At 28.4% G+C, this 15,034-nt stretch overlaps 1 protein-coding gene across 2 annotated transcripts in view; it reads left to right on the top strand.

Annotated features, from left to right (window-relative positions):
• The window catches only part of LOC129965657 (filamin-A-like), a 61,865-nt gene that overhangs the window by 45,538 nt on the left and 1,293 nt on the right, over positions 1-15,034 (top strand). For both annotated transcript variants that reach the window (XM_056079748.1, XM_056079757.1), the window contains exons 2-14: positions 463-603; positions 1,454-1,582; positions 3,045-3,218; positions 5,178-5,336; positions 7,617-7,820; positions 8,030-8,179; positions 8,928-9,056; positions 9,339-9,605; positions 9,727-9,864; positions 11,185-11,433; positions 11,796-11,966; positions 12,495-12,710; positions 14,622-14,819. In XM_056079748.1, the coding sequence (XP_055935723.1) occupies positions 463-603; positions 1,454-1,582; positions 3,045-3,218; positions 5,178-5,336; positions 7,617-7,820; positions 8,030-8,179; positions 8,928-9,056; positions 9,339-9,605; positions 9,727-9,864; positions 11,185-11,433; positions 11,796-11,966; positions 12,495-12,710; positions 14,622-14,819 (2,325 nt within the window). The remainder of the gene's footprint in view (positions 1-462; positions 604-1,453; positions 1,583-3,044; positions 3,219-5,177; positions 5,337-7,616; positions 7,821-8,029; positions 8,180-8,927; positions 9,057-9,338; positions 9,606-9,726; positions 9,865-11,184; positions 11,434-11,795; positions 11,967-12,494; positions 12,711-14,621; positions 14,820-15,034) is intronic.

Here is a 15,034-nt window from a genome sequence, read left to right as displayed (position 1 = left end):
TCCTACAATTTAAAAGTTGATTTGATTATTCTATTTAATTAATTGGATTTGATATCCACTATCGGTCAGCCTAAAATATTAAAAAATGTCATAAGGAAATTTGCAGCTGGCTTTGTGTGAATCAAATAAATGGAATTTTTAAAGAAATTAAATGTATTTTTCGTAATTATTTTTCTTTTTGTAAAAATAATAAAAAAAATTTAAGTGAATTAGAAAATCCTGCATGATTTCATGAACTAATGTTAAATGTATAGGAATTGATTCACATAGCACTTAAATCACTTCAATTCCCATGTCATCTAATTTTAGAATACTAATTTTTTTTTCAGTTGGAGTTATGTGAGCATGAATGTACTACATGTGCATAGCAAAAATTAATTATGAAAATTATTAGATAATAAAAATTAATAATGAAAATTATTAATTGTATCGTAACCTGAACAAGTGTATCTTCTTTATTAGGAAACTTAAAAATGCCATCAGGGAAATATGATAAGCCAGTGGTCATCGATAATCATGACGGAACTGTAACATTTAAATATGATCCGAAAGAATTAGGTACTCATGAACTGCAGATAAAATTCAATGATGAACCCATACAAGGTAAGTACAAGAGAACTTTTAAAATTACTTAATGTTTTTGAAAATTAAAACAGCATTTTATGATGGAAAAAAAATAAATAGCAAAATTAATATAATTTTATTTGTTTCAATTCTTTAATCTTTGAATAGATGAAGATTTAATTACCTTTATTGTTATTTACAAATCCATCATAGCATTTGATGAGTTTTAAAAATTAAAGGCAAAATTCAAGAAAGATAACATGCATTAATTTTTAAAATCTCCACCCAAAAAGTTGACTTTTTATTTTAAGCATTGTTAGGTTACATTTAGGCTTGAAATGGATTATTATAGAAATATAATAATTTTTTTAAATAAATGACGGGAAATAAATACAATGAAACTCATAAAATAAGAGAAGATTTTACGAAATTGGCTTTCAACATTTAGTGAATATTTTTATTAGAATGATTTTCTTCTCACATGCCATTCATGAAAAAAATATAGTGAAAGAACAAAAGTGAAATTTAAATATAAATTCTTCTCAAATTATTCTAATTAAATTTCTGTTGTTTCAAAAAGCCAAAATTAGACAAGGGATTTTAAAATATAATTGCTTATAAAATTATAATGTTACTAATTAATAACATTAATTTTGAATTAAAGAAATTCAATAAATATTATAACGGTGATTAAATGCCAAAAATAAGTTTTAGGGTTTTTTTTATATTGTTACTATTATTTGGGGAAGGGTAAAATTTACTAGGCAATTAAATATGCATTTCAAAATCTAAAATGAGAAATTCACATCGTTTCATAATACTTATCTGAAAAAAACTTCTGAATACGAATCATATTATTCAATATATTTATTCTATTTTTTAACTTTAGGTAGCCCATACAAATTTCACGTAGATGCCATAGGTAATGGACTTATTACAGCTTATGGCTCTGGCCTTGTCCAAGGAGTGGCCGGTGAACCTTGCTGCATTACAGTATCGAACAAAAATAACGCAATTGGTAAGGGTTTTTTATATATATATATATATATATATATATATATATATATATATATATAAAGGGCATGAATTTTTGGAACAATTTTTAAAACAATGAATGTTGGCAATAAATAATCCCGATCTTGTGAAACTAGTGAATATAAATTTATATACGCAAGAATTCAAAATATATAAAAATAAACATAAACAATTTTCGCTTAAATATCAGTAAAATAGAAGAGAAAAGCTCATATTTCTGGAAAAAAATGCTTGGAAACTGTTGTAAATTACTTTTTATTAAAGCCTTTCTTCCCTGAAGTTAATATCAAGCTAAGCTGTTCTAAAAAGGCATCTCCATTTTCATTTTTGAAAGTACAATGCGTTCAACCTATAGAAGAAATATTAAAAGACATCTAATTTGAAGATTTCAGTATACATATTAAATGCATATTACATTATAAATTCCAATGATTCGAAACTTGAATGTCACAAATGATTTTATTCATGTCCACATAAAAATTATATGAGAAGAGAATAATTTTTTAAATCAGTAGTGCTATTTGTATTTCAACATGTGTTAAATGACAGAGTAAAGTCAAGAACAGAACATGTGGATGATTCATTATTTTGCAATACTTAAGCAATCAAAACACAGTAAAAGTCTTCGTTAAATTTTTAACTTCTCAACAGAAGATGTTTTGCTTACTATCAAGACACAGAAAGCAGGAAAAATTGTCTTGTGAATCCATTAAAAAGCTCACAAGAAACTGTGACTTACTATTCTATTGAAATGTAATTTGTGTTTTAACACCGGGAATAAAAAATTCATTTTCTTAAAAACCCACGATTCCTTGCCGCTCATTTTATAGCAGGCGAAACTGAAATATTAAAAATGTTTTAATATTTCAGTTTCACCTATTTCGTTTCAATTTATAATATATATTAATATAAAATTTAATAAATTATATTAAATATATATTATAAATATTATTAAATAGTTTTATTAATTTTAAATTTTTTTTTTAATTTTAATTTTTGATGAAAGTTTTTAATTCTTTTTTTATATAATATGTACGCTACGTTACTAACGATTTGGATTTATTTATTATGGCAATTGCTCGTTGTATATATTCTGTTATAATGATATAAGGATACATTCAAATTACTTCAACGTAATGGCAATATAAGCTTAGTTTTATTAGAACAGTTTATCAGAAAAATAGAGCATATCAGGATAATTAATTTTTAACTTATAGATAATAAAGCTTATAAATATTTAGTAATACCAGTAAAGCTTATAAATATTTAGAACTTTATGTATCTATTAAAAAATAAGTTCAGATTACTTTTATTGACGTTTTCTTAAAACCATTTATTGTGTTATTTTTATGCATGTTCTGAAAAGCATCTGTATTCATATATAAAGATAACATGAAAATAAAAATAAAAGACGTTTTTACTCTATAACGTTTTTTTTTTTTCAGGCAAAATTGACGTCTCTGTCAATGGGCCATTAAGAACAGAAGTTTCATGCCACGATAACAAAGATGGAACCATGACTATAACTTACGTACCTCCTTCGCCAGGAGAGTACAAAGTGAGCATCAGAGCAGGAAATCAGCATATTAAAGGAAGCCCTTTCACTACAAAAGTAACAGGTAGCGATATCTATCATTATCCCAACGTGTAAAGTTGATATTTAAAAACTTTCGAAACTTCTTATCCTTCTTATAATTTTAATCTCGAATGCATCGTATTTTTTTCGAGAATGTTTAAAGATTAGTTAAAAATTGGCAACTGTTTAATAAGGTATTCTCACTTTGATTTAAAGTTTAATGAATAATAGAATCATACTATATTACTGGAAAAGAAAAAAAAAGTTTTTTAACAAGAAACTAATATTAACGCTGTATTTTTCATTTAATTTTTTTATTTGAATGTAAAATAGTGTAATAATTATTTAATTTGAGTAATGTTAGTAGAGTTGACTTATTTTATTCAGCTTATTTCATAACAAAGAATTTTCTATTTTTTTTTCTTTATTTCAAAGAAAAAAATGTCATGCATCAAAAAAACTGAAAAAGAAAACAGAATTAAGTTAAGATGTTACTTAAAAATTTACTAAGCACATTTATACATTTTTGTAACTATAAAACCGTTCAAATTTATGTTCATATACATTTGATAACTTTTTATTATTTTTCTTTATTTTCTAAGTTCTGTTAATAACAAATAGATTTATAAATCAGTTACAAAATGTCAAAATAGAAAGAAGAACTTATTAAAACATAACACAAAATAAAATTAGAATAAAGATTCGTAAAAAAATAGCATTAATGTGTTATTATACATAGATTTTATCAATGGATATGAAAACTCAGCGAGTAATCTACTCAAAACATGACTTCACACTCTATGATCATGATACTTTACAGTATGATTATAGTGTAAATCTTTTACAATATGCGCCAAAATATACTGTACTGAAACTCGTGCATCTCGAACACGTGGTTGTATTTGTCGATGAAGCATAGCTATGAAAGTATCAGTAATGAAAAGGGAAATTGTGTTGTGTAGTTGTTGTTGGAAATGGGTTTCTCGACTGTAGTTGAGCATTATTTCCGCTCATACGAAAGCGTTCGTGAAGGTGAACCTAGTTTTAAAAAGGTGGCAGAACAATTCCAACAGAAATTTAATAAGACGGTTGAATAAGTGATGAGCCATTTCTTCAGGATTTGTGAAGATTCTGTAGTGCACGGAACATTCAGATGAATAGACAATGGTATCCGCTCTAGCATCTCTAGCCATGCTGCAGGAAAATTTTCCAGGACGAATCATTTCACGTGGTACTTACTGACTTCCCATACCCGTAACATTCCCCCAATCTTACACCACCTGATGCCTACTTGTGGGGAATGTCAAAGGAGAGTTTGTTCAACTGTAAAAATCTACCAAGACTGTGGATCCATCCAACTGTGCTTGTGTTACATGAGAAAATCATCTCTTTTTGCAGGAGTCTGCACCAACCTTTGTTTCAGGATACGTTTGAGAATCTGCGTGAAAGATATGAACGCTATCTACAGCGAGGTGGTGTACACTTTAAACAATTACATTACGCATACGGTGGTAAATCAACACGCTAATAGTTTGTATGTATGTATGTTAATTCCTTTTGAGGAAAAAAAAACTTACAGATGACAGTAATGTAATTTTGTTCATCTTTTCATTTCAGTACTATGTAATTTTGTTCATCTTTTCATTTCAGTACTATATAATTTTGTTCATCTTTTCATTTCAGAACTATGTAATTTTGTTCATCTTTTCATTTCAGAACTATGTAATTTTGTTCATCTTTTCATTTCAGTACTATGTAATTTTGTTCATCTTTTCATTACAGAAATGGATATTTTGGCGCATACTGTATTTGTCCCTATAAGGTATACATAAATCAAAATTTGAACTAAAAATATCCATGAAAGTTTGTTTCCATTCAGAAAACTAATAGCTTTTCACTAGGGCCGTCGAAATTAAATAAAGGGCTTAATTATATTTATCAAGAGTTTGAAAACTTCACATGAAATTCATTCCATTTCTTAAATAATTCTTTTCTTTTCCAGCTGAGGGTCGTAAACGTAGCCAAATCACCATTGGTCATTCCAGCGAGGTATCTTTAGATGTTCATGAGAAAGATGTGAAATGCTTAAATGCAAGTATAGTTGCACCATCTGGCTTAGAGGAACCTTGTTTTATTAAGAAACGCCAGGATGGATCATTTGGTAAGTACATTTCAAAAAATGTCCGTAATTCGGATCATCTCTGGGTAAATTTAAAACTCTGAATTCTGTACCATTTAAATGTAATCCAAAAAATAAGTTGGTTGCAATTTTAAATAACGATGGAAGATGCAAGAATAAAATTTACAGCGTCCAAAACAAGTTCGAATTTTGTCTCCGTCTGATGTCTTTGAATTCACTTTAAGCTTTTTTTTTTCTTGTTTTGTTTTAAATAAAAGTATTTAAAATGAAATGTTTCATTTTCAATTTTAAAAAATAATTTTGACCTGTTTCTGATTTCATCGTTTCTGTAACTAATTACTCACTTCGAAGTTTGTTTTTTCTTAGTTAGTCATATCATGTTATAATACGAATCAAACTGTTTCCAACACTATTTTCGAATCCAGAAAGTGTTGGCTTACTATTAATGATAATTTTTATTTCACAATCTTTCACAACAATCCCTTTATGGATAAAAAGTGTAAATTATCACACATTGAGTAATTGCAGCAAATTATAAGATTTAATTACAATTACATATGGACTCGATATTAATTGCATATTTACTACGAACATAATATGAAAATATTCAATTTACTTTAAAAGCTTGTTTTAATTCTTATTTTGCATGTTATTTTTAATTAAAGTGCTGATGATGATTCATTAATGAGCATTAAAAAATTACTTTTGCTTAAAAAATAAGCTGATAATTTCATCGATTTAATATGTAAAGCAGGAACCCAAATTAAAATGTAATTAATCAATATACTAGATGCCACCAACTTTCTTCATCAAAAAAAGTTAAAATATCATAGTTAGTATATGTTTTTCTTTAAATATCAAATATTGATATTCAAAGACAAGAAGCATTGTTTACTTGAAAGAAAAAAAATATATGTGTGTGTGTGTGTTTATTGGAATCCCAACGACTTTAGAAATGAAATTAATGCTCCAGATAAAGTCTCGGCTTGACGCCCCCACAAACATATCGACAATGATATTTGAGCAAACAGTTTTAATGACAAATTTTAAGGATGCAATACTTTCAATAAACAAGTTTTCCAGATTTTAATTTGTTAAAAGTTACTACTAAAATAATTATTTTAATCTTGTAGAAACTACATTCAACATTTGGTTAAATTTTCATTTCAAAAATTAAAGTCAACAAATTCTTTCGATTCCAAAAAAGATTTACCAATTTTATTGCTCGTTAAAATGGTAGATGCTCAAATATCATTATGTTACTGCAAAGTGAAAGTTAAATAAAAACAATTCCATTCCAAACACGATAAAAGTCGAAATCTACAATTTGTTTGCAATAATATTACAATACCCAAGTGTTTTTGCTGTTTCTTCAAAAGAATTCATTTGTCTAATGCGGGGAATTTCAAGCATTTTAAATTTTGCATCTCATCAATAAAAATAAAAAAAAAATCTGTGCACCATCATAAAAGAATTAAAAATGTGTGCATCGTAAATGGAGTGTTTATAATTAAAGAAAAAAACATTTTTTTTTATTTTATTCAATTATTTCAGTAAATTAAATTTTTATATAATATCATAAAAAATATAACTATTCAATATATCGTTATAAATATTGGTTAATGGTACAAAATAGAGCAAATATTTATTATTGATGAGGATTAAAGCAACAAATGAAATTACTTCATGTTGTTTTTGTTACTTATGGCACTTTGCAAGCCCGCTGAAGAACTGTTAGCGATTTAAGCCGAGTGTACAGCAGCTTCTGAGGGCACAGACACCAGAGCACCTTGGGGCAGGACTTCTAGTTCATATGAAAATAACATACACATTCGCTTGCGCAACCCCTTTTTACAGGGGTGCTCTTTCACACACCTCACAGATAGAACACAGGGTACAGAACAACCCTGCCCGATCCAGGACTCGAACCCTGGAAGCTCAGATCACGGGTAAGACGCGCTACGCCTAGGCCGTGTCGCTGGTAAATTGTTTCATTGCAAGCAATTTAAAGATTAAATTAATGATGATTAAAGGATTTCGTTGAAAAGAAAACTCGCGAGTTAAAAAGAGAGCTCTATGTGAGTGAACTGATTTATTTGACTGATTATTTAAGGTAGGGTTCTGAAACTACCTTTTTTACATAGCTAATGGTATATTACATCTGTTTTTGATGGTACGTTACACCAAAGATTTAATGATGATTCAAAGTGAATATAAAATGACGCCTTAACCTTCTATTACAATATGCATCTACACATGTTCGATATTTCAACTTCATTTATATTTTTCTATTCTTTACAGGCATTTCTTTCACTCCTCGTGAGGAAGGCGAGCATCTCGTACATGTAAAAAAATTGGGAAATAATGTAGCCGGAAGTCCCTTCAAAATCAATGTTCTCGCTAAAGACATTGGAAATGCTTCGAAAGTAAAAGTTACGGGAAATGGATTAAAAGAAGGCAAAACACAGACAGAGAACCAGTTCATTCTGCATACATCTGATGCTGGTAAATTTCCATCCGAATTCTACGCAATTTAGAATGAAAGTGAAGAGAATTATCTTCATGACTATTATGCATATTTGTTAAAATTCTGCTTTAAATCTAAAATTGTTTAAAATAAAATTTATTGTGATGAATCTGCCACAGATTCGAGTTTTTTTTTTATAAATTTAAAAATATGTTCTGATTTTTATTTATTCTCTTTTTTTTTTTAGGTTTTGGAGGCATTAATTTTTCAGTAGAAGGAAGAAGTGCTGCTGAACTGAAGTGTGAAGATAAAGATGGCGTTATAATTTGTTCTTACAAGCCAGCAGAACCTGGGTATTATGTCATCAATGTAAAATTCGCTGATCATCATATACCAGGTACAATATCCTCGATTTACAAAAATATGAAATTAAATTTATAAAATACCTGTAATATAAATAATTTAATTCAACCTGTTAACACAAAATCTGCAATCATTTTTAAAATTATGATCAGTGAAAAATTAATCTATTTTGAAAATTATCTATATGTTTAAAAATGGGTTGGTTTAACTTTTTTTAATAATTCATAAAGAAAATGTTAACGCCTGAAACGCCTATTTTTATAAAATGGTATTCGCTGAATATCATCTTAAAATAATTTTTCATTTTTATTCAGTGATCAATTGTATTATAAGATTTTAGATATGATGTTACTCTTTACAATTAGGTATGGTTGCTTCAAATAAAGTCTTAAAGATCGTGTAATATAAAGAACTTGCATTTTCTCTTATAAGTTTTCTATTAAAATTAATTAATATGCATCTTTTAAATCTTTATTAAAAATTCACTTTTCCACACTTTCCAAATTTGTAAGTAAAAAAAAGACATCTCCATTGATAAACAGTCGAAAAGATTATATATTTTAAGAATTAGATGTAGTTAAAATCATTTTGAATAATGTGATTCATTGCGAGAAATGTTATTGATTCTGTGTCAGTTGCAAATTTAATTATAAAGAAAAAGGGCTAATTTGCATGGAAGACCCTTTTATTATCTTTGTTGTAGTAATTGTGATAAACACGCTTTATTTAATTTTTTTAGTATCATATTCTAAAAAAGTAATTGAATAAAACTTTTTTTTCAGGCAGTCCATTTACAGTTAAAGTTACAGGACCGGGATCAAACATCATACGTGAAACTATCAAAAAGAAAATAGACCAGGCTCCAACTGTCGATATTGGTCAAGAAGCTTCACTGATTTTCCGGTTACCGGGTAAGACTTGCCCACATTTCGCTAGATTTAAAAATGTACATTGTGGATTTTTCTCTATAACTTAAATACGGAATTTCTAATAAATTAAAATTTTAAAATAACTCTAACATTTCCTTTCTTCTTTCTCTTTTCTCTTTTTGGTATTTTCAACGTTTTTAATTCTAAATTTCAGGTCATTTCTTTGGAATCCAAATCATTTAATACCATTTTTATATACATATATGATTTGGGACCATTACTTGAACAGATGCATATTTAGAATTTTTATACGTTTTTTCTCAGGTACAAATGCGTTCGATATGGCTGCTAAAGTAACCAATCCAACTGGTGTAACAGATGATGCTGTGATCACGGATATGGAAGATTGCTTATATGGAGTCTATTTCACTCCAAAAGAGCCAGGTATCCATACCATCAGTGTGCGCTGCAAAGACATTCATATCCCTGGATCACCATTTCAATTTACAGTGGGAACAAATACAAATTTTGGAGCACACAAGGTGCATGCAGGTGGCCTGGGCCTAGAGAGAGGAGGAGCCAACGAGCCTAGTAAGTACCAAAATATTATAATATTTAAGAAGGGTGCAATTAAGACGTATATGCTTTCCAATTTTATAACAAAATCAATTTTAGAGAAAACTTTTAGCTGAAACTGGACCTTTATCTCTAGGTGAATTCAATTTGTATACCAGAGAAGCTGGTCCTGGCATTCTAGGCATTTCTGTCGAAGGAAAGTCCCGAGCAGAAATAAATGTTAAAGATGTCAGTCCTGGAATGTATAGCGTTATCTACAAAGTTAGCGAACCAGGTAAGAACTGCAATATTTATTTTTTGATTTATTAGATTTGAGTATAAATTATCATGATAAATAACTATTTTCATTTTCTCGTATACAAAGAAGGCATATTGTATTCATTAAAAAGCAAAAACAGATGCGAGATTATGAAGAATCTCCACGTTTCTGACCTCCCTGAGCCGAAAAACATATTTTTAGAATTATGCTTGTCTGCGAAGTGAACATAGTAAGTGCAAGTGAACATGGTAAGTGAACAAGGTAACTATAAAACGTTGAGAGTGCGAGAGATAAAATATAGTATCCAGATTCAACATCTAAAATTTTAGATCATGATTGAATTTGAAACCAAGTCCATCAAGAGGTTAACCGTCTGTCGGTCAGTCATTTTTCAAGCATGTAAACGCTATAATTCAAAAACTCTCAACAAATAAATGGTATTTGTTAAAAGTAAATGAAATTTGATTCACAATTTTAGCATCTAAAGTATAGATTATTGTCGAATTTTGAGCAAAATCTGTCAAATGGTTAATTGTCTATTGTCATGCACTTTCGCGTGTATGTTAACTCGATAATTCAAAAATGCAAAGGCTTAAGTAAATGAAATTTGATATATTGTCTTATTACTATAATCGTAATTCTATATCAAACTTTGGTATCAATCAGTCAGAGAAAAGAGAATTCTATATTAATACATATTCGAAATATACTCGAAATACATATTCTATATTAATCGCATGCCAACGATTAATCATCGAAAAAATACCAAAGATCGCACATTTGATTCAGGAAAAATGTTAGATTCAATCTAAAGATTGATGTTCCATAGCTATTGTTAGCCAATAGCAAGCAATTAATATGAAACTACCAGTTTTTCTATGTACTACAAAATATACATCTCTCATACATAAAAATAAAAATTTGAACACCATGGCCTTCATTACTTTACTTATTTTATTTATCTATAATTTTTTACATGAAGAAAATAGCACTTTTATTAGGGAATATATAAGACCGTTAGTTACGAAATATTTCTTCCATTGCTACAGAGCATTTAGAGTAATTTAACACGTGGTAGGATATGTCTTGATGAAAGCTTTCATTTTGATTTTTTTCATGATAGTTTATCTCATTTTACATTCATACCAAGTATTACTTGTATAAAACTTCATTTTTTGAAAAGTAGGTAAATAAAGTTTCCCCACTTTTAATAATTCGACTTTATTTTAATTCACGAATTAATCAGAACATATTCCTTAATGAATTCAACAAAAGCATGCACGCCACTTCCTATATAGATAGATAGATATGCAATCATTGATCACTTTTTTACAGGTGAATACAGGGTAGGTATCAAGTTCAATGACGAACCGATTCCGGACAGTCCATTTAAAGTATATATGCTACCCGAAGTTGGTGATGCCAGGAAGATTGAATTGGGTCATATACCCGATGCAGGATTGCAAGTTAATAAGCCCATCGCCTTCACCATTCAGATGAATGGCGCAAAAGGTCTCATTGACGGCAAAGTAGTGTCACCCTCAGGAACAGAAGACGATTGCTTTGTGTCACCCATAGATGAAGGTTAGTAAAATTTTCTCTATTTTTTAATGTAAATTGTGATTATCAAGACTTATCCGATGTTGATAATATAAATTCAGAAAGGAGCGATTCAAATCATTCAACATAAACTTACCAGTCTGAGTTGTGAAATTATAAGTAAAAGAATTTTCATAAAGTAAATAAACAAAATAAAATTAGGCTACATTATACAAAACAAAATTGTGTAAAAGTTATTGGACTTTACATATTTACAGAAATAAGAGTAAATTTTGTTTTTTACAAATCCTTACACATAATTTTCTTAAAATGTTTTTTTTTTCAATTCTTCATTTTTTTTTCACTTTGTAATGACAGCAAATAAACTTTTCGTCTTCAACTTATAGATTCATGGGCGTTGCGATTTATTCCACATGAAAATGGCATTCATCAAATTCATCTAAGACATAATGGAACTCATATTCCTCAAAGTCCATTTAGGATAGTTATTGGGCATGATGATGCTGATCCAGCAGCTGTACAAGCCTCTGGTAATGGACTGAAGGAAATCAAATCTGGTAAGCCTTTTTTTATGGTGAATAATTTTTTTAAAATTATACTGATATGACATTCTGAAATAAACAATTTTTTGCAACTCAATATATAAACAGCATAATAATTAAAACTTGAAAAGAAAAAATTGCATATTTTCTTAATTTAATGTTATTTTTAATCTTCCTGTAATAATTTAATATTGAAATGCTGATTAAAATAATGAATCATTTGCTGAACTCGTGTCCAGAATCGTTCTGATGAACTAATGACAATTTTTTATGAATTGATTAAATATGGTAAAACTTTCATCCTGTTATTGACTTCAACAAAACAATATTTTATTTTTATAAGAAATAGTAATTGAGAAATTTTGAGATTGTATGTAACTTGAATCTTAAATCTCTTGTTTGTAATTATCTTTAAAACGCAATGTGAAAGTAAGATTATAAGCGTCTTTCAGTGAATCTTCATTTATTAAAATATGAGCATTTAATAGACAAAAAACTTTATCACTCTTTAATTCGGCATTCCATTTTTTTTAATTTCCGCAGGAGTAAAGACTGATTTCTTAATCAATACATGTAATGCTGGAGCCGGTCAACTAGCTGTGACCATTGATGGACCCTCTAAAGTGTCCATGGACTGTACCGAAGTCGCAGAGGGATATAAAGTTCGATACACGCCCTTAGCTCCGGGAGATTATTTCATTACCGTCAAATACAATGGTTACCATATTGTAGGCAGTCCATTCAAAGTTCCATGCACAGGTGAGTGCTTTAAACCAACTGCATTATTTAGATAAAATGGATAATTTATGGGTAAGTTCTGTAAATATATCAAACATTGTAGCATTGTTTTATGCACATATTTTTAAAGTATAATATGCTTGTAATTTTACTAAGATATCACTGATAATGCGTCTGACCAGAAATATCTTGTGTATTGTTCAACCATATTATAAACAGGGTGGAAAAATCATAAACTAAATTTTAAACGAAACTTGAGGCAGAATCATATAATTATACTATTCATAAAAACGCTCCGAAGAAACTAAATTTAGAGATGGGTAAAAAATATTTCTTTGTTTGTCAAAGTACAAACCATATAATAAATTCTTAATTTACCATTGAAGCATTGCAAATAATAACCGCAATATGCAAAAATGTCCCACAACATGAACATAAAATTTTTAAAAAAACAACATATTTTTGTTAGTAACATATTAATTGGAAAATTTTATATAATATCTCAACAGAAACATAAAATTTGCTGATTTTTAAAATTATTAAGAGTAATCAAAGCCTTATTTTTTAAAACTTGAATTTTTACTGGTATTTTCCTGCTTAAGGAAATATCAATACGATTGATGCCACTGCATGCAAAAATTTAAGTATAATTAAATAGATTCTTTTAAATATTAAAAAACAACATTAAGGCTATTATTCTAAGCTTAAATTGTCTCTGAAATCTATTAATTATAATCTCAAAAAATAACCTCTTTTTCTCAAAAATAATTTTTATAGCAATTTAAATAAGTTATCACGGGAAATAAAAGTTCTTGCATAATATGATTTACATGTCTGCGTGAGTGGAGAACTTCAGTGCTCGACCCTAGACTAATGAACCTAATACATAGAAAAAGTGGAGATTCTTATAATTGCATAGTAACCACACAATCCTAATATGCAGCTAGTTATAGTTTTTTTTCTCCATACCAGATGTAATGAAGGGGATTATCTCACAATATTAAGTTGACTGTTAACTTTATGGCTTATGACAGAAATAAATGAGCTTATCTTCTAATATATAACTACATGCTACTTTATTTTGTTCAATGTCACACTGTAACACATAAAAGATGCAAAATGGATTTCAAAACTAATGATGTAAATATGCTTTTGATTTGTATAAATCGAGAATTATTTAAATTATTTCAAACTGTCAACTGTATTAGTCAAACTGTCAGAAATAAAATCGCAAAATTTAATATTTAAAAATACATACATTCTGCTTTCGAACAGTAAAATTTTGAGATAAAGAAAACACGAGGCTTCCAATATTTGTAATAATTATTATTAATTATCGAACAATTGTGAATGGGAAATTTAAATAATAAATATTACAGTGAAGCTGGCACTAATAAACTCTGAGCAGAATCGATGGTTACTATCATCAAATCAAAATCATAGTTGATTAAATTTGTTAATTAGACAGTTTGTAGAATTATTAGTATTAAAAATAAAGCTTTGTATCTATTTATAAGTGAAATATTTATGAATATTTTTAATAAGAATTCATTAAATTATATTAGTTTGTCATATACAATGGAGATAATTTTGGCATCATGATCAGAAATATGTGTAAAATAATTTTGCTTTTCTTTAATTTACAGGATTATGTTTATTCGTAAGATAAAATGTTTTGGACAAAAACCGAGAAATAAAAATCTTCTGTAAATCGCAATAATAGAACGAACTATTTTACTTCAACTTCTATTAACACAGATCGATAGATAAAATTTCACATTTCCTTGCTGTAGTTTGATGTGAGGAAGAGGTTCAAATTGTGTTACATTGTAAGAAATGTAATATTTCATCTCTTCGTTCTTCTAAAATAAATGTGTGGCATTACAAACCATTGTGCATATTATTTAATTAAAGCCGACGCCTATCTCCTAGGTACCGCTGTCGCAGAACCAGGTTCTCATGAGACTTCTTCAGTGGTCGTGGAAACAGTTACCAAGCAGTCAAAACATAAAGGAGATCAACTTCCTAGGTTCCGATCAAACCCGGCAAAAATTACCAGCAAAGGACCAGGACTCAAGAAAGCCATTACACACAAGATGAATTCATTTCAGATCAACTGTCAAGATGCAGGTAAACATATCTGTAATTTATTTCCAAGGGCTGATGTTTTAAATAACAAATATTCGAAAAATGAATATATTGTTTGCCTGAATAAATTTCATGCTATTTAAAATTCAGAAGTCTACAAAAACAATATGAAATAATTTAAATAAAAAAAAGCAAGTATTCACTTAAATTTTTATTTAAAATCTAAAAACGTATTTTTATTTAAAGATACTGAAAAA

This window comes from Argiope bruennichi, chromosome 1, assembly GCF_947563725.1.
Source record: "Argiope bruennichi chromosome 1, qqArgBrue1.1, whole genome shotgun sequence".
NCBI lineage: Eukaryota > Metazoa > Arthropoda > Arachnida > Araneae > Araneidae > Argiope > Argiope bruennichi.
Note: the sequence above shows the minus strand (reverse complement) of the source record. Positions and strands in the feature narration are given on the sequence as shown.